Source organism: Lepisosteus oculatus, chromosome 5 (genome assembly GCF_040954835.1).
Source record: "Lepisosteus oculatus isolate fLepOcu1 chromosome 5, fLepOcu1.hap2, whole genome shotgun sequence".
Classification (NCBI taxonomy): Eukaryota; Metazoa; Chordata; class Actinopteri; order Semionotiformes; family Lepisosteidae; genus Lepisosteus; species Lepisosteus oculatus.
The window spans coordinates 21,672,058-21,696,498 of record NC_090700.1 but is presented as its reverse complement, the minus strand read 5'-3'; the positions used below and the strand labels follow the sequence as shown (position 1 = coordinate 21,696,498).

General features: G+C 36.3%; 1 protein-coding gene across 13 annotated transcripts in view; it reads right to left on the bottom strand.

Annotated features, from left to right (window-relative positions):
* Positions 1-3,216: 3,216 nt before the first annotated feature.
* The window catches only part of robo2 (roundabout, axon guidance receptor, homolog 2 (Drosophila)), a 618,934-nt gene continuing 597,709 nt past the window's right edge, over positions 3,217-24,441 (bottom strand). For 6 of the 13 annotated variants that reach the window (XM_015341922.2, XM_015341928.2, XM_015341923.2 and 3 more), the window contains 5 exons: positions 22,631-22,813; positions 19,622-19,786; positions 16,881-17,150; positions 12,642-12,803; positions 12,056-12,316 (listed from right to left, as the gene is read on the bottom strand). In XM_015341922.2, the coding sequence (XP_015197408.2) occupies positions 12,297-12,316; positions 12,642-12,803; positions 16,881-17,150; positions 19,622-19,786; positions 22,631-22,813 (800 nt within the window). In that variant the 3' untranslated portion in view covers positions 12,056-12,296. Of the gene's footprint in view, positions 10,407-12,055; positions 12,317-12,641; positions 12,804-16,880; positions 17,151-19,621; positions 19,787-22,630; positions 22,814-24,441 lie in introns of those variants that run through there. The other 7 variants (XM_015341930.2, XM_015341934.2, XM_015341935.2 and 4 more) reach the window with 3 other exon arrangements.

The window sequence follows — 24,441 nt, the reverse complement described above, 5'->3', positions numbered from 1 at the left end:
GAAAGGAGGAATAAGATGCTGCTCCCAGTTGCTGGAATAAAATTTGGTCAGGTGATAGTCTAAAAAGCAGGAAATGGAGGTATTCTGGGTTGGTTAATCTGCTGTATAGAGACAGTGAACACTCACCAGAGGGAAAGGGTGAAAGAAGTGCTCGACCAGGGAATTGTGAATTTCAGAACTTTGAAAGGGTTAATTTGTGAGGATTCTCAAAGTGAAACTGTGAGGTTGAGAAAAATCATGAAAAGAAACCAAACTGTTTGTTATAAGAGAGTGGTTCTCAAACTGTGGTACGCGTACCTGCAGTGGTACACGGAGTGCCGCCAGGTGGTACGCCAAATGACCCTGGAACTGTGCTGTGTGCGCTGAAAAATCGGGATAGGTTTTCATATTTTGTATTTTAATACATGTCGAATACGCAGCCTACATACTACGATACAGTGCGCGCTAATACTTCAGTGGACACAAGAGATACTCTGTAATTCTATACCACTCTATAGGAATGCGTGCTATGGACGCAAGTGACCAGTTGTATTAAAAAATGGCTACTGTATCTCCAGGAAATAGGGAGGATTTAAACCCATCAAACCCAATTAGTTATACTCTCAGCACAGAAAGAAATCATGTATTGATTGAGGAAAGGCTTCAGTCAATTAAAAAAAAAAACTTTGTAGTGTAGCATTGTGCAGTTGAAAGGACACAAGGTCAAGGCTGGGGAGTATTCTTTGTTTGTTTAAACATTTAAATTTCCCATCTTGAGCCAACTATGGATGCTTAATGAGATGTTATGGATACAAAGTGCTCCCTTGGTTACATATGATTTGTTTTGATGTTAAACATCCTTCCAACCAAAACTGACAGGCACATTAGCTTTGAGCTACTAGTTTTTAATCATCAGAGGGCAAGCTATGAATAGAGATTTATCACTTAAAGCAATTTCTTCTACAGATAGCTTTTAGCTTCCCTTGATTTATTTTAAAGAATTAATGACTATCCGTATAATTTTGAATTGTTTTATGTATTCCTTTGCATGTTTAGTTCGGCAACATAGTGCAGTCAAAAATGTTCATTACTGGTGAACTGACTATTCACATGTACTACCATAGTTTGCTTTAAACACTTGATTTTCTTAGAATCTTAGAAGATTTTATCTGTGAGTCCACTGATAGGTGATTCATACCAAAAATCCTGAAAGGATAAAAGAGTCCAATCTTGGAAATATTTTATGAAGCATTCAGATACACTTTTGTGTATTTTCCGAAGTCTGTTATAGGTCTTTTAGCACATCAAAATTAAATTGTATTATCCCCTGGTGGAAATTTGTTTTACAGCACAGTCCAACACAACAATACAAAAAAAAGAAGCAAACATCTCCAACAAGGAATACAGTACAACAGTACTGGGAGGAGATAAAAGAGTATGAATGTGTGGCCTTGCGACCTAAAATAATTTGTAATTATTCTCTGGAAGATGAGACACATACAGTAAGTTATTTTTATACTGCAAACTTTACATCAAGCACTAAGTGCAAAGAACAAAGCAACACATAATTCCATAAAGCAACAAATACATTCTTTAAAGTATAAGGGTGCCAATGAGAGGTGGCCATTTGGCCCATCTTGCTCTTTGTGGGAGTTTCTTACCTAAGTGAATCTAAAACTTCACCGAGCTATTTCTTGAATGAACCCAGAGTTTGTGCCTCAACCACCTGGCTGAGAAACCTGTATTTTATCATAAGTCACAGACTTAAAGGTGTTTTTCCAAACACAGTTGTCAATTGTCAATCATCCAGCTATTTGCAAAAACCACGTAGTCCAATAAAGGAATATAATAAGTCAGAACTTTACACAGCAGCATGTTTTTGGACTGTGGGATGAAATTGAAACTCTAGGCAAAAAGCCACATGGCAATGGGGTACACATGCAAACACCACACAGGTGCCCCAAACTGGAATTAAACCCAGGATTTAAGAGATGTGAGGCAGAAGTGCCACCATTTGTCACATTTTTTACTATTATCCTAACGGTGAAGCTTTTTATAACTCTTTAATCAATTAATCAAACCATTCAGATACAAAGATAGTCCTGTTACCCCCTGATAATTATACCAGCAGTACAAAATGTACCATATAATGATAGGCTGAGCATATAATTTAATATACTAAAAGTACAGACCCATCTTGTTAATCAGAATGTAAATAAGTTATTAACCAATAAAATATTGGTTCAAGTATCTCTTTCAACTGTTACCTTTTGCCAGGGCTGTTTTCAAGGCAGCTAATATTGCAAGGATATTTTTTCTTACAAAAATATATTAATTGGCATGAAAATGTCATTGCACAAGCCACCAAGAACAATATTCAAAAACACAAAATAGAAGATACAAAAAACTGCTAGAAGATTTCAATTGCATTATTATAGTATTTAGTCCCTTTACATTGGTTACAGAAAATGCACAACAAAAACATGCACAAAAAAAGATTCATAGAAAAATCCACAAATGGGGTGGGAGCTGCATTCTCAAACATTGCCACCTCTATAATTTATGTATTAATACTCTCAAATTATCGCTATTCTATATGACAAATACGAACAAAAAAAACAGCTAGACTACTCTGACCAAAGTAAGTTCCCCCAATATTTATGTAAGTTACAGCACGAATTCAATGTAAATCTATATGGGGAAAAATGAGAAATGCAGGACGGGTTTAGTAAGAGAACTCTATTTACAATATACAGTATATGGTGACTTTGTGATGAATGGAATTAAGCCGAGGTACTCAAGGAAATCATCCTACTAAACCACCAAGAGGGCCACCTGCCAAGGTAGTAATGTGCTGTTGCATGCATCCCTAAGAGTGATTCAGAGGGTATGTAATATTCGTTATTTCCATTGTAAGGAATCACAACAAACACTTTCTATTTAACAGGATATATCATTGGTAAGAAGTTAAAATGGAGCTTTTTCTTTAAAATCATTTTGTAAGTGACAATTCCAAGACCAATGAAAGAAGAAAATGTGTTTTGTGAATTGTTGAACATAAAGATTCAGTTGGCATTTTATCAATCAATACTAACATTAAATCTCCTGCAACAGCAATATCTTTGCAACCTGGCCAGGAGGAAACCTTTCCTTTATACAACCTTTCCATATGACCAGCATGATTTGGACTGTGGATTTTTTGTGGAAAAAGTTAAAAAAGACGCTTACAGATATCAATCACTTTTTCAAAAATATTTTATTTGTTGCTAGTGATCCAGGTACAAGGAGAATGGATTTATTTTACAGAACAAGAACTAAATTTGTAAAAGTTTTTTTCTTGGACAAGGACATGCAAGGGAATACAGAAGTTTGTTTACAGAAAGAGAACAAAATGTAAAAACTTTAACGTAGGCAGGGTGTCTCCATCCTTCCCAATACTGTACAGAGAAACTTCATCAGACAATATTTTTTTTGTTTTTTTCTTTTTTTTTTGCAAAAGGCAACACACAGAATGGCTACAAAGAACCAACAATACTGTATGAAATTAAAAAAAGAGAGAAAGCCAAGAAAACTTTCATTCTTACAAGCAGAACACTTTCCTATTGTCTTGTCAGGCAAAGAATGTTTTTTTTTTCTTTCAAAGGCCTTAGAAAAAAAAGCTTCCTTAGAAATAAGAGGATACTTAATGGCTTACATGCAAATTACTGTGTGGTGCTCCCTTTTAATTTACTATATTTTTCTCTAACAATAAATTTGACTCACACCCTTAATGACTTCTCGTATCTGATAACTAACCTGGTTTATCATAAAAATGTATATTCCTTACATTGTATGCATTTATTATAATATAACCTTGTATTAATAAATATAAAACAATGCTATGATTGAAAAGAAAAACAACATTAGAAATGCATGAGCCCCGTTGATATTTGTTAATTTAGTCTTATGTCACTGATATCTTTTTTGTTCATTCATCGCACCCTTGTATAACAGTCTGCTGTAAGTTAAAAAAGGATAACACTTAACAGAAAGAAAACTGTAGGCATCAACATGCAATTATACAAAAACCAAACAGCTTCAACGCTAAAGCTAAAATAACCTGAGATACTTGTTGCTCCTAATTCTCCCATATGCTGGCCCCTAAATAAGAGTTCTTGAATCCTTGTTGTAAGATGGCAGAAATAAAAAAAAATAGTGAAACAAAACAATTTTAAAACATAACATACAGTATCTGTACTACTGTATATGAAAAAGTGAACAACCATTAATCCTAAAATGAGAAAAATGTTTCTGAATCTCTTGAGTAACCAGTAATGATCTCATCTATATACCTAAAAACAATATAGGACCAGTGGCATATGAAGTTTATCTCATCATGAACTAAAACTTAGAAAGTGTTTTGAGTGGTACATACAGTATACCAATACACATGTTATAAAAGCTAATATACTTGGCACTGCTTGATAACATCTAGTAAAAGATCCAGAATTCTCCAAGTGCTGTTCACATGGTGTTATGCCACCATGGACATATTATGGCCTTTCACTTCACTTGTTTTTTTCAGAAAACACATGTACAGTGCAGAGAAATCTTTGTCTGGACGAAGCACATGGCCAGCATCTTGTCTTACAATACTCTTTAGTAATCGGCCTGGGATGGTCTTTACCGCAATTACTTCACCAATGTTTAGTCATGCAGCTTTATGTTGTCTGTGCTGGATCCAACACAAAGACACTGGAACATACTACATTTGCAGTACAAATTTACAACTTGAACTAAGGACACCAAACATACATATGTTTTCCAGTAGCTTTATAATCAGCAGAGAAACAGGTACATTTTTATTACTACTTCCATTTTGTTTTGTTTTTTTGTTTCAAGATAAATATTAACAAATATAATAGAGGTTTTGCAACTTTGCAACATTGTGTTTGAAGACAAAACATGCCAGTAAGTCATGGTATACACTAAAGTTCATTAGGTTTGAAGAGCTTTATTTGAAATGGGAATGATAAGCTATTTTTACTCAATGTTGCTTCTTCATTTGTTAATTAAATTGAGCACAGAAAAGGCAAATTATTGCAGGATATGGTCATTTATAGATGTTAGGAGGCTATAAATAGAAACCACAATAAGGCTAATAGTTCTGCATACATAAGAAGACTCCTGCCATTGAAGTAAAACTAGTGCTGAGAGTCATTTATTTCTTCAAAAATAACCAGTATTTCCAACCTAGGGCTGCTACTGTTATTGGCAGTTGGAGGACATTATTGTTAGAGAGCTTATACATTATGATTCTATGGCTGTCTGAATTTTTGTTAAGTATGATACAAGTTAGGTCCAAGCATAGGGCAACCTGGTGTTTGACATCTGGTCTACCGGTTCCTTCCAGAACAGTCTGGCCACAGATATAAGAGTGCATCTGCACCACTGCACAACGAACTGATGCATCAATAAGTGTGCCGCAGTCCTACAGTAAAAAACATGTGCTCTCTTCTTATTTGATTAATGTAGACATCCCCCTTTTTAAGAAGCAATGATGTTTTGGACGACCTGCTGTCTACAGACTGGTGATGACTTCACAGGGGACTCCAGCCATCCATCTGGAGATGAGTTTGTCACCCCCAAATAAAAAAAACTGACAAATTATGAACACCAGGTGTATTTCAAGTTTTTAAGACTATAAAGGGCAGGTTTAATTCCTTGTGAGAAAACAAGTCAGAAGTACTCTTGACTGGTGAAAGGTGGTGATGCTGCACAGTGTGAGGTGTCAGCAGTGTACATAAGCAAGCCTATGCACCTGACTGCCTGGGGGTTTAAAACTGCAAAAGTGCTGTCTCTTTATTGATGGTGAAAACTATTTATGGTAACTCCTCAGAAATCATGGAAACTCTCTCTATATATGTGTTGCCATAGACAATTTTATGGAAAGTTGTATCAGTGATGACTTGGAAAAATACATCCTTAATGTAAAAAAGCCTGACCATCCTCACCATGCATTATCATTAGCAAAGTAAATGAAAGCTGATGGAAATAAAAACCCATCTTATAATAATAAATAATGTTTTCAGCAGGAAAAGAAGTCTAAAAAAGGGTGAGGGTGAGGTGTGTTCATAATATTAATAACACAGCTGCTGAAACAGCCACCAAATTTATATAGTAGGCAGCAGAAATAACTTAGTATGCAAGGAGCACTCTAAATATGTTGCTACTAGGTGCTGCACATACAGTAGGTAACTATCAAAGTATGTGAGTTATTTCTTTTCAATAGTTGATGTGATGACCTAAAATAAAAAAAAGAAAAGGTCTATTTTTGGTTTTATGAGTTGCAAAATAGTAAACTTTATCTAAAATAAGAATATTTAATAGTGTGCAATATATCTATACTAAAGGGTCAGTGAAATCTGTTCTACACTTATTGAACACTTATTCATCACAGTAGCTATTTTTGTGAGTAGTTAAGATGTTCTATGTAAAGTTACAAATTCAAGATACCGAGGGTGCCAATACTGTTGTGTGTAGCTAATGTTCTAGTTTTTATGTTTTTCCACAGAAGAATACCATTTAGATACAAGACCATCCCCTGGCATTTCAAAAGTAAACATAGCAGAATACAGTTTTGTTTGATCACATTTAACATAAATGCTATATCCTTTATTAAATATCACCTAACATTTAAACATTTGACAAAACTGGAAAACACCCATTTGGGTGTTATAAGCTGATTTATAGTTTTGTCTTTTTCTTATGACTCATCAACAGGGATGGAAATGATTTCTTGATTGATACAGTACTTTGTGTACACACACTTTGTCACAAGTGCTTCCCTGCATCTGTTTGGTTCTAGTTTTCTAAACAAGGTGTTGCAGCCAACAATATAGGCATGTCACAAACTACATTCATTAGTCTAATTACTTAATCAGCACAGGTGGGAATATGGAATAGGTGTTTCCCATTCTAATTATTCTAAATTGTCAGTAAATTCTACTTATTATAAGTAAAAAGCAAATAAAATGTAGAGAAATAAAAACCGAAATGTATTGAGATAACCACAGCTGGGATAAAACTCTTGTGAGCACTGTGCTTTAACAGCAATACCCTGCAAAATAGAAATGAAATACTAAATCTGCATTCCTTCTATTTCTTTCTGATATTTTGAACTGTAGTTCTCTGATTTTAATTAATAGTGCATATTACTAACACCATGGAACAACACAAAGAGAATAGTCACATAGCATTTAAACTCCTTTTATAAGCATGTAAACATTATGAAGATGATGTTGATTAATTAGAAAAAAGTTTTGGGGGATATCATCACCTTTCAGGATGAAAATAATATTTAAAGATACAAACAGGAAAATAATGCCATCTTTGGAGATGAAACAGATTAATGGGACATTTTGAAGTCAGGTAAGATTATTATTGCTACATAATCAAATACTGAAGTATCTCTTTGAAGTTATTATTTTCTTTTACAAAGCTTAAGCCAGGGTGATTAAAGCTTACATTTAGACCCATGTAAAAAAAAAGGTAATTCCTGGGGAAAAACAGTGACCATGTATCCATTGGAAGGAACATGGCAGCCAGCTCACAATCACCTGATATGGAAACATAGGAAAGCAACAGACATTTTCCTTGTCTTTCATTTCCCATGAGCATCCAGAAGTTGCAGGGCCAATAGCGAGGACAAACAAGCGTTGAAGCTGTATATTGCAGTTCTAAGTCTTGAATTGTCAATTAAGCTGTCAATTATCATTGATGAATGCTAAAAGTGGGTAGTATGAAGTGAGGCTAATGTCTGCTAGTATAAGTGTTCAAAAAGAATGTACAGCTGCGGATGTATCCTTTATCATCTGATACAAAAAATACAGCCAGGTATTTAAAAGCATGCAGGATTGGCGGGACTGTTTACAATAAAGCTGCCAATAAAACATTGTGTGTAACGACATAATGAAACCTGTCCATATTCTGGATTCATCTGGGCAATGCACTTAAGCTCCTTCCTCTTTTGTTTTCAGATTTGAAGGCCAACAAAAGTGACCTCACTTTTTTCTGTGCAGATAACCATGTTATCAGTAAACAGATATTTTACATCAACTTGAGCATAGTCATCAAGTAAGGGGATAAAGAACGAAAGATGTGGAGTCCTAGGATGGCATATATACAGTAGGAAACTAGTCATCTGATTAGAATATTTGCATATATAAGGGAGTTCTTCAAAGTAAATATCACTACCTCCTGAAGGAGGTTGGACATACTTTCAATTGGGGTGTGACTGTAAATGTTTTGATTACCCATGGGGTGTTTGTGGTGAGTTACAGCACCAGATAAGTGTGTAGCACCAGAGCCTGCTGATTTACATCAGGGATGTTTATTTGGAGGCGGTGTCTAGGGGGTTCTGGATGGACCTTCAGAAAAGGTCATGGATTCTAGTCTTTTTAGAAGCTCCTCTGGGCTTCTTTTTGTTCTGTTGTAACTGGCAGGACGCAACACAAGTCTCCAGCAGGGAATTGATATGCAGTTGGAACCTTGATAACTTGATTTATCAGGGACCCATGCCAAAAACAAATCTGCATCACATTGCTTTGGAATAGAGTTAAGCCACAAATCTGAGATCTGGCTTTTTCTTCTGTCAGGTCAAGGAGAGTTCTATTAACATGGCATGGTATACACCTAGTCAGAAAATCCTCATGGCTTGTGACCCTGCCGCATTATATTTATTTAGATGAAGCATTGTGGTACTGCACTGTCTGTTTAGACATCAGAGGTCATGAGAGGCTCAAAAGTGCAGTTTTACAAAGTTGAACTAGGATGTCATTTCAGAATCAACCAGTTGCTCCCTTAATCTTTGTAGCTAAATGCTCTAACTCCTCTAATGACACTTGGGGCTGAAGTGGGGCTGGTCAAGGATGACCTGAAGTCCCTGAGAAAATTTAGTCTAGTCAAAGCTGGGAAGGATCTAGTGAATTGGAACACTGACCAGTTCTTCAAGCAATCAAGGCTCTTGTTCGACTAGCCACTCCTAAATAGAGATCATCCTGTCTATAAGGGAAAAGCTGGAATCATATACCTTAGAAACCACATTGACTAAAGTTGTTTCCTGCTCTAAATCAACATACTAGGTGCTGTTTGCTGTTCTGCTGAAGGAGCTTGTACTTTGGTCCCTGAAGCTGAAGTGTAGGTTGGAGTGCTGGACAGATGTGCCTGTGTTAGTACTAGCCAAGTGAGACAGGCCATGACTTGAGGGAACCACATTAAAAAACAGCAAGGATACATTCTTCAGCTTAGTAAAAGCAAGCAATTACTCAAAGACTATTGTTTCTCTTGAAATAAATCAAAATGAAGAAAGAAGAGAAAAGTCTTTGTGCATTGCATAGATTATTCCATAAATGAGATGTGTTTCATTACCTTATCATGCTCTGTAGATAGCTTTGACAGAAACAACATGCATTACCCGTACCTTTTTATGAATTGAAACAAAACTACAAATACGCAAATGTGGCATTATAATGAGTGTTATGGTCTTTTAATCACTTCCCAGGCAGCCCCCACCCTCCTTTGAATTCACACTGGGAAAGGTGCTATTGACAGGAGCAGGCTCCACCAAATGAACTGTGATGCCCATTGAAGATTTATTTAGTGTGTGCCATTTGAACCTCAGCCATCTCTGTGTGCACCTGTTCTCTTTCGCTCTACACTAATACTATGATTTTAACAGATACACCTGCCACTATCACAATCTATTTCTAGCCTTTTTAATCCTGTATATGTTAGGTCTAGATAAATACCACAACCTTCCTTGGGGTGCTGGCCCTTTCCAAAGCAAAACCTCTTATATATATATTTTTTTTTTAGTTTACAGTACAGAAACTCCTCTTCACATTCAGTCTGGATTCTTCATGTTATCAGGAGTTTATATTTTGTGCTTATCACCAAAAATTGCAGTGCAAAAACGATAAACAATAATAATAAAAAATGTTATATAATAAAACAATTATTTTATGGCACCACAGCCTATCAATTCACATATAGTACAAATGACCAATAAAAACAGACAATATCATATGAAAAAGCCAAAACCGAAGTGAATTTGCATAGCAATGCAACAACGGAAAGATTATTTACAGAAACAAAATCCCTTTGTCTTGAAGGGCGAATTTGTACTTTAAAATCACTTTTTTATTTTTTTTTCCTGACAAGAAATAGTTAAGGTGGGAGGTGTGTTACTTTATTTTAAGGAGGCTAAAACAGAAATCAGCATCAGTGGGATATGTGTCTGTGTGTCTTTACATCACATTTACAGTTTTCCTTTTTTCTTTGCTAATGGTATATAAATAAGGGAAAAGTTCATTGCACCAACTGGTGTTATCACTTCGGTGGGTGCTGAAATGGATTCTCATCCTATGGTGTTTCTTTTCCAATGCACTCTGAAAAAAAAGAAAAGAGACAGAGCAGGGATTAGCATATGCCATTTTTTGTTATACAAATGTGGCCCAGTTACCTTGTATCGGATTTCTGAGCTTAAATTTAAGGACACACAGTAGTTCGTGGCAAGATCAACTGCTCTACAGTAGGGATTTGTTTCTGTTTCTCTGTCTATCTTTCAGTTATGCAAATGAACAAGTTACTGGATTCAAAATTCCAATGTAACATGACGCTGGGGTTCTACAGAACCAGGGCTGGAGGCAATGCATGAGAGAGAAGCAATGACAAGAAACACATATAGTCTTGATGTCCTGAATTATCACATTTTGATTCCTTTGAATGATTACTTTATGGCCGGCAGCCATATCACCCTGCAATTCACAACTGGCAACCCACTGAAGCTAAGCAGGTGTGGTCAGTACCTGGATGGAAGACCTCCTTGGAAAAAAGGTTGCTGCTGGAAGAGGTGTTAGTGGGGCCAGCAGGGGGTGCTGAGGTCTGTGTGGATCCTAATGCCCCAGTATAGTGACGGGGACACTATACTGTAAAAAGGCGCCGTCCTTCGGATGAGATGTAAAACCGAGGTCCTGACTCTCTGTGGTCATTAAAAATCCCAGGGTGTTTCTCAAAAAGAGAAGGGGTGCTACCCCGGTGTCCTGGCCAAATTTCCCATTGGCCTTTACAAATCATGTCCTCCTAATAATCCCCATCTATGATGGGATTCTACTCCCCACTGATAGCTGATGTGTGGTGAGCGTACTGGCACACTATGTCTGCTGTCGCATCATTCAGGTGGATGCTGCTCATTGGTGGTGGAGGGGAGTCCCCATTACCTGTAAAACACTTTGAGTGGAATGTCCAGAAGAGCCCTATATAAATGTAAGGAATTAATATTATTTCATTCTTGATTGTGAAAGTCTATATTTTTAAAATCTACCTCATCTAATGTATATGGATGTTTTTTTAAGGATTTAAATTTAAGAATGTACCATTTATTCTGCTGTTACTAGTGACTACATAAAGAAATAACAATTTTGCCTCATGAGTTATGGAATAACAGAACAAATGAAAAGACATTCTAAAAAACTTGATCAAGTTTCAGACTTTTTTTTTCTTCTGAGTGTCGTTTTGCATTAAAATATATTAGATGATTAAATCTCATCTACTAATCTTCCTGGTTTTAGTGTACTCCAGAGTATTTTCTGAGGATAGGATGGGTAGTTGGACAAACAATTACTCCTTGACATCAAAACAGAATTACTACAATATTTATGCATGTCAGTTTTCCAAATGATGCAGGCTTTAGTTGTTGGTTCCTTTCATTTTATCTCTGTATAAAGGAGTTCATTAATGCAAGCAGAATGTTAAGTTCTTCAAAATGACCAGCATTAAGAGTTTTTTTACTTAGTAAAGTGCATTTTGTATACTGTACTTTTTACATATTGCTCTCATTACTATTATTAATGCAACACTACTGTAAAAAGATTAGTACAGCACAGTGATAACAGACAAGGAAATAATTTAAGTGTACTTACTCCTTACCCACTCAAAGAACTCACTGTCCTGCAATTTGTCTTAATTTTTTTTTTTAATTGTTTTCCACAAGACACACAAGAACTGAGACGGTGATAGCATAGGGGACCATAAGGGGTATTTCTATCATTTCTTTTATTTTGCAGCACAACACTGAGTCACATACAGGAATTACTTTGATAACAGGTCTATACACAATGCACATCCAATGCATTCCTGAAGGAAACTGAATAACTAAACCATAAACCATGATGAACTGTTGCATAAACATGTTAACCCTTTGATAACCAAGCTGTACCCAAATTAAAGAGACTTCTGCAGGTCAGATGAAGAAGATCCATGAGATGAAAATGCTGCATTTACTCTCCTACTGTGCAGCCTGCAAATAGGCAAATTTGGAAAAAGGGATCACTAAAACGTTTGCGCGAACAGGCAAAATTGCAAATATAGAATTTGAGAATATTGAGGTTTTACTGTACCAAGACTTTGCTTTCATAAACATGAAAAGAAATCAATTTAACAGTATGTGATGGAATATTTTTAATACAGTTTAACACAGTAAAATAGCTCAATTAAATTGTTTTTTACCTAAAACAACTAAAAATAAAGTACATGACTGTTCAATAAAAAGCAGTTTTGTTTTTATGTGCAAAAGATGTCGTGAAGGAGTACTGTATGTTTTATGACTGTGCTTACACACTTACATAATTCTCCAGAGTACTGTCCTTGGCCATTCGTCCCCATGTACCCTCGTGTGACATCACCTTTCCTTGGCCCTGTGGACCCTTTGGAAGAAGCAGTTCCCGAGGAGCTGTGTCCTCCAGGAGATGGGAAGTTGGGTTTGCTGTATGGAACCAGTACCTCTTCTGCAGCAGAATCAAAGCAGTTCACATCAGCACTGATTCTTTTAGAAATGTAGATTTGTCTAATTGTATGATGCATTATAATGAGCTGTGAGGGTTTTCCCAGACAATTAGCTTGTAAAGCTTTTAGTGCAAGAATATAGTGATTCACTCTAATAAAGAGATGTTACTTAGCATGTAAAGAAAAGATCTTTTGAAATAGGTTTCACTGCATTCACTGACCAATCTATCAGTACCCTCAGTGAGACAAAACAGACTCTTTTCGTGGCAGACAATGAGTGGTTGGCCATGGACATGAGACAGAAGTCATTCACCTTCCCTGATCTGCCCATTGTCATCATGACATTCACTGATAATTCTCCTAGAAAATTATGATGGAATAAAGTTGCAAATGTTTCAAAACTGTGTTATTCCCTCATAGAGGCCCAGGCTTTTCCACTGGGGATTCTTAGTAGTTTGGCCAGTAAGTGAAGAATAATAATATGTCTAATAATTAAATATATATGTGGTTTATTATGTGATAGATTTAATTTTAGCCTCCAAATACAAGCTTGGTTTGACTTTTAACAAGCTAAGCACTGCAGTACTTGGCACCTTTGGAAACACTCCCTTCGTCCCTATTTACTGTCCAAGAACATTGTGTGTTGCCTGCAAATGCTGGCAAGAACAGTACACTGGCCTGGTAGGAGCGTGTGTTGGCATACAGCCTCTACTGATGCCATCTGCAAGACGCCAGAGCCAATTGACGACACCAGTGTGATGCAAAGTGAACAGACATACCCAGAGCTGCACTATAGACAAAAGCCAGTGGAAAATACAAGAAATCCTGGCTAAATCCTCATGCAGGTCAAAAAAAGTGACCTGCTTAAATGTCTCCCTGATGAATTCGCCATCAAAATGAATCTCTATTTGGCTAACTACAGAGGTTATGCTCTTGTTTTTACATTTGGAGAGGTTACATGGAAACCAAAACAGATTAGTATTACATGTACATGTATATGTCATTTATATCTGTTTAGCATTTGTGTTCTTTGCAACCATGGTTTTGGCAAGATGGTTTTATGTCGGATGCCCTTCCTGAGAGAGGAGAAACACTGGAGGCAGTAAAACAAAGAGTGAAAGCTGGATGGAACAAGTGGAGAGAAATAACTGGAATAATCTGTGACAGGAAAATTCCTAGAAAGTTAAAGTGCAAAATGTACAAGACTGTGATTAGACCTGTACTACTATATGGAGCTGAATGCTTGGCAGTTGGAAAGAGGGAAGAGAACTTGATGAGAAGAACTGAAATGAGGATGTTGAGATGGATTCTACAGATTTCAATGAAGGATAAGATCAGAAATGAAGAAATCCGTAGACGATGTAGGGTGGTGGATGTGGTTGAGAAGATGCGAGAGGCGAGGTTACGGTGGTATGGACATATCATGAGGAGGGACGTTGAGGAAGTAACAAAGAGGGTAATGGAATTTGAGGTGGAAGGTAACAGAAGAAGAGGCAGGCCTAGAAAGAGATGGATAGATTGTGTGAGAAAAGATATGGAGGTATGTGAAGTGAGTGAGGAAGATGTGCTCGACAGAGACAAGTGGAGAAGAGCAACCAAAGCAGCTGACCCCAGGACAGTCTGGGACTAAGGCTGTGAAAAAGAAGAAGAAGAAGATCTGTTTAGCATTTTTGTTTAATTGCAAGAACATACAGTAAGAAGTTTAAAAATGAAAAGCAAGTATGTGAGCCTTAAAACTAGAGCTGGGTAGTTTGTTCCAGACTCCCACAACCCTTGGTGTAAAGACATGCCTCTTGTACTTTATGCACGTCTCCAAATTTTCCACATTTGACCTCTGTTTTGTATTATAAGGTTGATTCTGAAGGTGCCTGTTGGATGGAAAGATTGAACAGGGGAATTCCATTACCCAGTTCTTAATGCAGGTAGAAGTGTTACCTTGAATGACTAATGTCTGAAATGTTAGAATTAATCTTTTATGTGGAATTTATAAAACACCTGAAAAGCTAAATTAACTATAACACAATCATTCTTTGTTTCCATTATTGTTGTTGTTTGTTTGAATAATTATATTAAGTAAACAAAGCAAGATCTACCTGGCCTAAATAGGATGGAGTGGTGGCACTGTGGCTAAGGATCTGTGGCTGTGGCTGGAAGGTTTCTGGTTCACATCCTGCAACTGGCAGAGGGATCCTACTCTGTTGGGTCCCTGAGTAAGGCCCTTCACCCCAGCTGCTTCAGGGGCACCATATAAATGTCTGACTCTGTGCTGTGACCCCAAGCTTCTCTCTCCCTGTCTGTGTGCCTATGTGTTTCATGGAGAGCAAGCTGGGGTATGTGAAAAAGACAAATTCCTAATTCAAGAAATTGTAAAGTGGTCTTATCTTATATGTTTTACTCATTTAGATTCCTAGACCATTGATTCACATAGCTTCTTGTCCCTGAGTGATATTTTTGATGTGCTGTCCTATCCCACTCATGTATATTCTGGGGGAGTATATATACAGTATACTGTATATCTGTTGATAGTATATTTCTGAATTTACAGTACTAATTAAAAACAAAAAACATAGGTTCAATTTCACAATGACAGAAAACTGCTGAGGACCTAGAATCTAAGAAATCTTTACTGAATATTTTACTGTGTTCTAATTGTACTATGTAGAATGGAAAAGGCAAAATGTCTTTTGTTCGAGATAATTAGCTTCAAAACCAGCATACTGTTGGTAACTGTAGTACCCCTTCTTTTCCTTGGTTAGTTACTCTAAACTATTTTTTTTCTATGTAAAATGTTGTGTCTATAAAAGGCTTTGTCTTTGCAATTAACATATAAATGAGACTTACACTGTCTTTCTGCAGGGATGTTTATTTTGCCATTGAGCAACACTTTCTTGAACTTTTTCAGGAAATGCTGTGACTTCACTTGAAACTGGGCCATTGTTACATGGCAGCCCTCACACTGAACAATACCAGAAGCTTGGCAAGAGGGATTTTGAAAGCATGAAGAATGCTGATTTTTGAAGGACCATAGATGAGAAAATCTTTTTCATTTATCTCCCGTTTATTTAAAGCATTTGAAGCAAAACATGAGACATGAGATAACAGCATGTCTGTGAAGCATTTGACTGCAGTCAGCATTTCCTTTCATGGAGAATTTCATATTTCAATAGCATAGGAAAGAATAAAGAATACTGAGCACATAATCCTCTAAACAGAGTTAAGTCTGAGCTTAAAGGTACAGTATGGGTTGCATGGGGACTGACTCAACATTAAAAATAAGCCCTGTTACCCAATTACAATATCTGAAAAACAACAAAGGCTAATTTAAACCTACAATATTATGAATTATGAAAAGGCAATAAGAACATGTTTCTAAATATATTCTGCATCACCATCAGGCCTTTTCCATCTACTGCTGGATGAAGGCTTCCCGACAATCTCTTTCATCTCTAATCTTCAAATCATTATCCTTGGCTCTTTTCTCAATTATATATATTGTTATGTGTGACAGCGGTACCAGTTATACCTACTGTATATGGATTGTTTTAAAGTTATTCAATATTTTCAGAAATTTTTAGCTTACTGCAACTACTTTTTAGTGAGGCTTTGACAAAGGAGAGCTGGAGATGTTGGTACAGCTGACCTCATACACTAAACCCTTCTTTGAGTGGGATTTTCAAGTAGCCAGAGACAGTTGTCAAAAATGTTGTTTTTTACTTTTAAAAGTTTATAAGAGGCTCATACCTGACTACCTCAGATTCTATTGAAAATTTTACTGGGATTTTTAGATTTTTAGGTTTTAAATTTTAGGTTAGGTTTTTAGTTACAATTTATAATCCTTCAGAGTTGCATAACAACCTGATTTTTACTAAAAGGAATTCCAAGTTGAGTTCATTGTGACATCTTGATAGTGACATCTGCTTGCTGAGTCACTGAGTTTACTTTCTCTCATGGCTTGGCAATGGATCCCAATTGTATCATGTCACTAATCAGAACTTTTCAAGACAGCCATAAACACTTATAATGCTAAACTCAAAGTAAAGCAGAACTTGATGAGTTTGTTTCCATTTCATTTAACCTACCTGATCCAAGTGCTTGTTTGTGGTGTCTCCTGACATCATCATTGCGCTCCATAGAGCCCACACAATCCTGGGCTTGTTGCTGTCTTTCTAGAGATGTCCTAGTCTGCCTCTCCAGGGAGCTCTTCTTTTCCTCCAGGCTGGAGACCTGCTGTCGCTCCAAGGAGCTGGCCTTCCTCTCTCCAGAGTTGGCCATGCCCCCAGCTCGCTGTCCTGCACCGAGCTGAGCCCTAGAGCCCTGGCATGGCGGTGGGTCTGGAGGGGGAGGGAGGTCTGCAAGGAAAGACACAACTGAGCTCCTGGAAAGTAGTGCACTGTTTCAACATTATAAACCCTAGAAAGGAAAAGCATCCATCAAAATATAAAAAAGTATAAATATTCCTAAAAAAAAACATTATTTTTAGCTTACGACTTTGCTTGCTATCCACATATTGAAATAAATGATACAATTTTCCTGACCTATTTCTTTCAGTTACTGAAAAATATTTTAATTATGTGATCTGAAAAGCATCGACAAAGATAATTGATAAAACAACTTCATTCTGAACACAAGGATGCCACTACACATCAAGGGCAAGAAATCCTCTTTTTATGTTTCAGTAACAAATGAAACATAGTGTTTCAACATTACATCATAAACACTACTGAGAATGTACAATTTTTCATTAGATATCTTTAACACATTAAAAAAATGTATGTTTTAACATCACTTGCCTTCTCTATGCTACAGCAGACACCACACTGACCACATTTTATGGCAAAATATATTTATTAAATAGAAGCCCTGCTAAGTAAACCTGATAGCCCTGCTGTTTTTCAAACAGGACAGCTCCATCGAGACAAACTCCAGTTGCATGCTAAACATGCATTTTCACAACTAATTAATGAGGAAAGCAACTATGTTTATTTAGAAGTTTATAAACCACTGTATTAATTTAAAAAAATACATTTGGAATGAACCATTAGCTTAGTATCACTATTTGGGGTGTTATAAATATAGTTTACCACAAATTATCTTTGTCACTGGACCCAGCTGAAGCAGGTTTGGAAGATTAATTGGATGCCTTGTGTCTTGGGCTGTGAGGAAGAGCACCACTCTAATTTTGGATTGCACATTTACATTATAAAACATGTTGTTTAATTAAATACTTTAAAGAAATCAAAACAAAAATCATTCGTGAAGCACTTTTGAAAAAAAGGGAAATGTCACTGAAATAAATGGATACCATTTGAAAACCAATGTATTTTCATATCATATACTGCTTCTGTACAGTATTCTGTCTGGGTGTGCCCTTCTTCTCAGATACTGATCCTATTCCATGAGAAGATATTATACTATAGCAGCACTGCTACTAAGTAATCCACACAAAAAGGCCTCAGTAGCAACACACTTTTGTACTTCCTATGCTATGACACTCACATTTGTGCACACTATTGTTCTTGATACAGATGGCATATAAAACTACACATGAAGACTGATTTATACAGTAACTATATATATATAATAGCCTTCTGTGAAGGAGCTTTACAAATGATGGGGCATTCAGATAACAGGATTATTACCTTCACTTCTTGTAGTTCTGACGTCTTAATTATTTTTCAATAAAATGATTATATAAAACCTTTACTTGAATATTAAATACATTTACTTTCTTTTCAAGATTTTCAAATAATTTCAGGTGATATGGTTATTTTCCAAAAAGCATTTCTGAAGGAACCCAACACATCATAGAATGTTACCCTGTGACTTCTAACACAGATGAAACCAATTTGATTATGCAGCCATTTCACCATTTATCCATGCTTGATAAAGAAAACATATCACAACAACAGTGTCAGCTGCAGTAGATGGACTGTAATAAGGATTGTTTTATTTTTTCTATTGTTTACTTGATCAGTGAACAGATGGTTATTTCAAGGTCACCCACATATACAGTCATCATTGAGACCACCTTTACTGCCTGGTTTACTGTTAGGGAATACTCACTGGCAATGCCTATTGGTCTTAAATTCTATAGGAACTAAACTATTGTTGCTAAATTCTTTCTTTGCAGTTCCTAATTCACTCAGGGCATCAGTCTGCCCATACAGTTTGACTGCCAGAGCACACAGTGTAGAAAAAGAGGCAACACTTTGTCCATTCTGTTCATGATTGTGTAATGAGGTGAGGAGACCAGATGTCTTCCTCATGATAATGAATGTTGGGGAGGCAACCTAGAGTTGCAAATCAAAAACCAGTACGTGTTTAGAAGGAACAAGGATACTAGAGCACTCAGCAAAAACCTATTCAAAACCTAGGGAGAACATACTGTATATACTCAACACTGATGAACCTAGGAACCTAGGACTACTAGAACTGTGATGCAGTAATCCTAACCACCAAGCCATTGTGCCATCCTGGGACACAATAAATGCAGGAAATACTCATTGTATTATTTAATTGGTAAATTTGTAAACAAAATGGTACAGTATATAATGTTTGATGTAAAAACGAAGTTCTTCTCAACAAGATTTAGAGGACATTTGGGTTCATTCAAATATTTAAAGTATATTATTTGTACTTATTATAGTATAATAATACGTATACTATAATAATACAATGCTATAATAATACTATAATAATTGTTGATGGACTATTTTCTTAAATGGCTTTAAACACTTTGTAGCTATCGACTGTTGTTTAATTTCATACTGCAAGTGTACAATTCAGTTGGCATTCTAGTCACAGACATCCTCACACTCACCGTCTGTGATGCCCTCTCTGCGATGAGGCGCTGGGGCTGGCTCCAGCCTGCCAGCCTTGTGTTTTTTCATGGGCCTGGACTTTTGGCTCTGGTTATATGCTGCACTTGTATTACTGTCTGTGGAGAATGGACTTCCAGGTCGAGGCCTTTGAGGATAGCCTTTTCCTAAAAAAACAAAACACATGAAAAACATTTCCATCAGGTTTGGATTCATACATTGTAAAGCAATTCTGAAAAAAAAATCATGCTTCATGAAGTAGTTTAAAAAGACAACCATTATGTTTATTTCTTTACACCACACCAGCAAATTACTTTTTCCATTGAATATAAGGTGAAATACACACACATCCAAAACATATTTACAAGGTGCAAAGTACAAAAGAAATATACACAATATTTTCACCTTTACATTTTATTAAATGTTCCATAAACATATATTTTTATTACATTAAGACACACTGTATAAGGTTAAGATTTCTTCCTCAAAGTACCTTCATCAGGACCAAACCTCTATTTTATCTAAGGCCTGTTAAATATAATTGTTAAAAAAATAATGAGAATAAAACTCCACAAAGGCAAGTGATCATAGTGATAGAATTGGAACTACTTAACACCCAGTAAATCTGTATTAAGTTAGACAAAAAACTAAGAATCAATATTGTTTTCAATGTTGCAATGAAATGTACACTATGCATGATATGGATATCATGAGGTTAACACTAAATTTTGGATCACAATCACATATTTGTGGACTTATTTTACTGGTTAATTGCTACATTTTTCTTTTATGTTTTAAAGGTTAACTTTTTCTACAGTTTTAAGTTAATCTAATTTAAGTAAATCAACCATTATATTGGCATTATTATGGTTAGATATTAAATTAATATCACTAACAAGTACATGTGGATTTCTGTTCTTTCTTGACTGATATGTCTTTCACCTGTTAAATCAGCCTTAAAATAAGTTAAATTAGGGGCTATCGGCATTATTTTGTCCTAAGGATTACCAGAGAAATGAAACGCTGATGGCAAAGCTACATGTTTGATGTAATAAAAATAATTTGTTAGAATCAAAATACTTTCTATAAAAATGTTCTGTGAAATCATACATCTATATTTCAGTAACTGTTTTTAAAGATTATGCAAACACCAAGAAATCTTGACATAAGTCTAGTTTAAATGTTCTGCTAGATGTTAAATGTTAAATGTTCTGCTAAAAACTTTATACATTAGTTTTTAAGAATCTATGTAATGCATTATAATCAAAATTTGAATTCTAGAAGGTTCTGTCCTCTTTATCCATTCATCCATCCATCCATCCATTTTCTAACCAATACAGGGTCATGGGGAACTGGTTCATGGGTAAGCAACCAGCGCAAGGGTACACAGAGACGCACACACACACACACACACATACTAGGGCCAAATTTCCCAGAAGCTAATTTACCTTACAGTATGTCTATAGACTGGAACGAAACCAGAACTCCCAGATGAGACCCATGCAAACAGAGGGAAAACATACAAACTCCACACAGATAGCACCCCAGGAATTGCTCCGCAATTGCTAACCACTGTGCCATCATGCTATCCCTGTCATCTTTAATGTTGTGAAAGACTGAAAGCAAACATTGGTTATAATATTGATCCATTCCCAAAATTCTTAGTGACTACAGGGTATGCTATTAAAACTCTGAAATGTATTATCTACAGTATATAGCTTTCTTTTAAAATACATCATAATAATACAGTATATGAGAAAATAAAGCACCAAATTATGTAAATATTTCTTTCCCTGCAGTTTAGCTCTGTAGTGTTTTAAAATTTGTATTATTATTACTACTACTACTAATAAAATGTAATTATTACCATTGTTATTAATAATTCCTTATATAGCACTTTTCTGGACACTCCACTCAAAGCACTTTACAGGCCATTGGGGGCTTCCATCTACTTCTAGAAATGTGAAGCACCCACCTGAATGATGCAACGGCAGCCAAAGTGTACCAGTACACTCTCCACAGATCAGCAATCAGTGGGGAGGAGAACAATGCAATGAAGCCAATTGATAGATGGGAATTATTAGAAAGGCCATGACTGATATAGGCCAGGGGTCAAATTTGGCTAGGACATCGGGGTTAACTTTTTGAAATATGCCCTGTGAGTTTTAATGACCACAAAGAGTCAGGGCCTCGGTTTTATGTCTCATCAGAAGGACAGAGCCTTTTTTATAGTATTGTGTCCCCATCACTATACTGGGGCATTAGGATTTACACAGACCACAAGGTGAGTGCTTCCTAAGGGTCCCACTAACTACTCTTCCAGCAGCAACCTTAGTTTTCCCAGAAGGTCTCCTATCTAGGCACTGGCCAGGCTCACATCAGCTTAACTTCAGTGGGTGACGCTTGTGAGTTGCAGGGTGATATACAGTAGCTGCTGGTTTTGAGTATTCTGTGTATCATAAACCTTATTGGAATTACTCCATACCATCATCCATAACTTTGACATTTGACAGATACCGTACAGAGTTCAAACACAAAAAAGCAGTTTGTTATTTTTACAGCAGAAAACAATGAAGGCCCCGATTCCCACATACAGAAAATGTCTCAAATGATAGAGCAGTCTGAGGAAGAAGATACCTGTTATAACATTAATGACATTGAATGCAATTGACAGTTATTTATAAAGGAACATCAGAAAAAAAAAACAAAGTGCAATAATGTGTTTAAATTTGAGGAAGAGGGGCAGGAAGCTTAGTGATAAAAGCCAGAATTCCATCTTAAGAGAATTCTCCAGATTCTGAAGGATGGCGTTCACTCCCTCCTTGAAAGTGAAAAGATGGGCGAAGCTGAAGTCAAGTGCGATTGGAAGATCTGGAGAGCACCTCCAAGCTAGGAGCCATGCATGATTGGTAGCAGAGTGGTAGCCATAGCCGAAGCTTCAGGTCCATGAGAGAATAGAGCTGGAGTGTTGAGAGCAGCAAGAGATGTGCTTCAGTCATAGGTTTACAGACCTTTCTTGGTGAGGCTTGTCCCATCAAACCTGTAGCCTGCTTTGCCGGCTGCTGCCACCAGCGCCTGGGCAAAACTGCCGTTGGTAAAAATGGAGTCGTCAGAGGAGCTACCTACACTAGATCTATGGCTAGAGAAGTTTCGCTCCTCGTCTGAAGCAGAACCCCAGCCATTAATCATTGAACCTAAAAATAAAATGCAGGGGGTCCAGTAAGCCATAGGCATTTGAAACTCAGCATTTCTCTGTAAAAAATAAGGATTTTAGGAGTTACTGAAATAATGACAATGAGGTAAATAGGATAAGTTACAGTAGCTGTTTCCCCAGAAAAAGCTTACAGTTTGCTATAGAAAAGTAGATGGTGTTCTTAACTCTTATCCTGAAGAAAACATACAGTGCATTATGAGTATAAACTTGGGACTCCACCAAGTAAATAAGTTTGGCCTCTATTCACTTTTCTCTGTAAGCATTGTTAATGAAACATTGCAAGGATTTTCATATGCAACCTGGTTGTTTGATGCCTCTCATGTCCTCAACAAATTGTACTGTTTTCTAGAAACATACAGTAGCAAGTACTTCTAGACTTGCAAATCCATACTTGTGGTCACTCAAGTCATCTGCTTTATCAATTTCCCTGTTGGACTGAACTCAAGCAATACTTTAAAAAGGTATTTAATTGGTTGTTAAATAACTTCAGTGATTAAAAGCATCTGGCTGTCTCATTTTAAGTATGGTAATTATTTTAAATCTTCTAATTACTGGTGATACTTGCATGCTGTGTAATTAATTGGGATTAAACTTATCTTTACTGAAGGTTACTGATTCTCTGAGGCTTTGACATTTTCTGTCATCGTGCTAAATGTTCAGCACTGCACTTTTTAATCATGTAATTTGTGCAAATGTTTCAGTGAGGAATGATGATTTTTTTTTTGAATACATCAACTAAGATAAACTGTTAAAATGTCTAAGTGGACTAAACAAACCTTGTATAAAATTCAATTCATATAAAAACATTAACAAATTTCAGAATTGAACTTTATCATTGGGCATTGGACTGAGGAAATACTGTAACTAGTCACACAGAGGCTGGTCTAAGGTCCCAAACACAGTGTTCTTACCAGCATCTGTAAAAGCCAGAACCTTGTTTTACTATATTTACAAACCTTGATTTATATTAGCAGTGTGCACAACTTTTTGATCTTTCTAGTTTTAGTTGGATATACAGCATCACAGAATTAAGATATGCCGCAAAATATACATACTGTATACTATTTACTTAGGATTGCCTGTTCTCCACATGCGCTAGTACTGTACACTGACGTAAGATTAATGTCTTGGAAACCTAATTACAGATAAAGTAACAATATAGTACAAATTTTACAACAGTAATGTATATATACTATAACTTGGTTCTAAATATTGTTAATATTTTAAGGGCTTATAGAAAAAATATTAATATTATATTAGATATCTTTACTTGGCTGTTAGGATACCCAAATGACTTTCACAGCTCTCCAGAGGCAATTTCCACCTGGAATGATGGACCCTTAAATATTTTGTAATATCTTTGGAAGTATAGACTGTACAGGCCTGGTTCTGGGTTCAGGGATTGCTTTGCCTGAATCACCAGATTTTTTATATATGACTGTGACCACTCACTAGAAGAAAAAAAAAGAAGAAAAACAAAAGAAACATTTCATCTTCTGTCTTCAAAGATCATTTTTTCAAGATGTGGCATGTGTAGCAGCCTGAAAATCTCGTAGTATTTTCCCTGTATGTCTACTACATGGGATAAAATTTGAGAAATATTGGGCA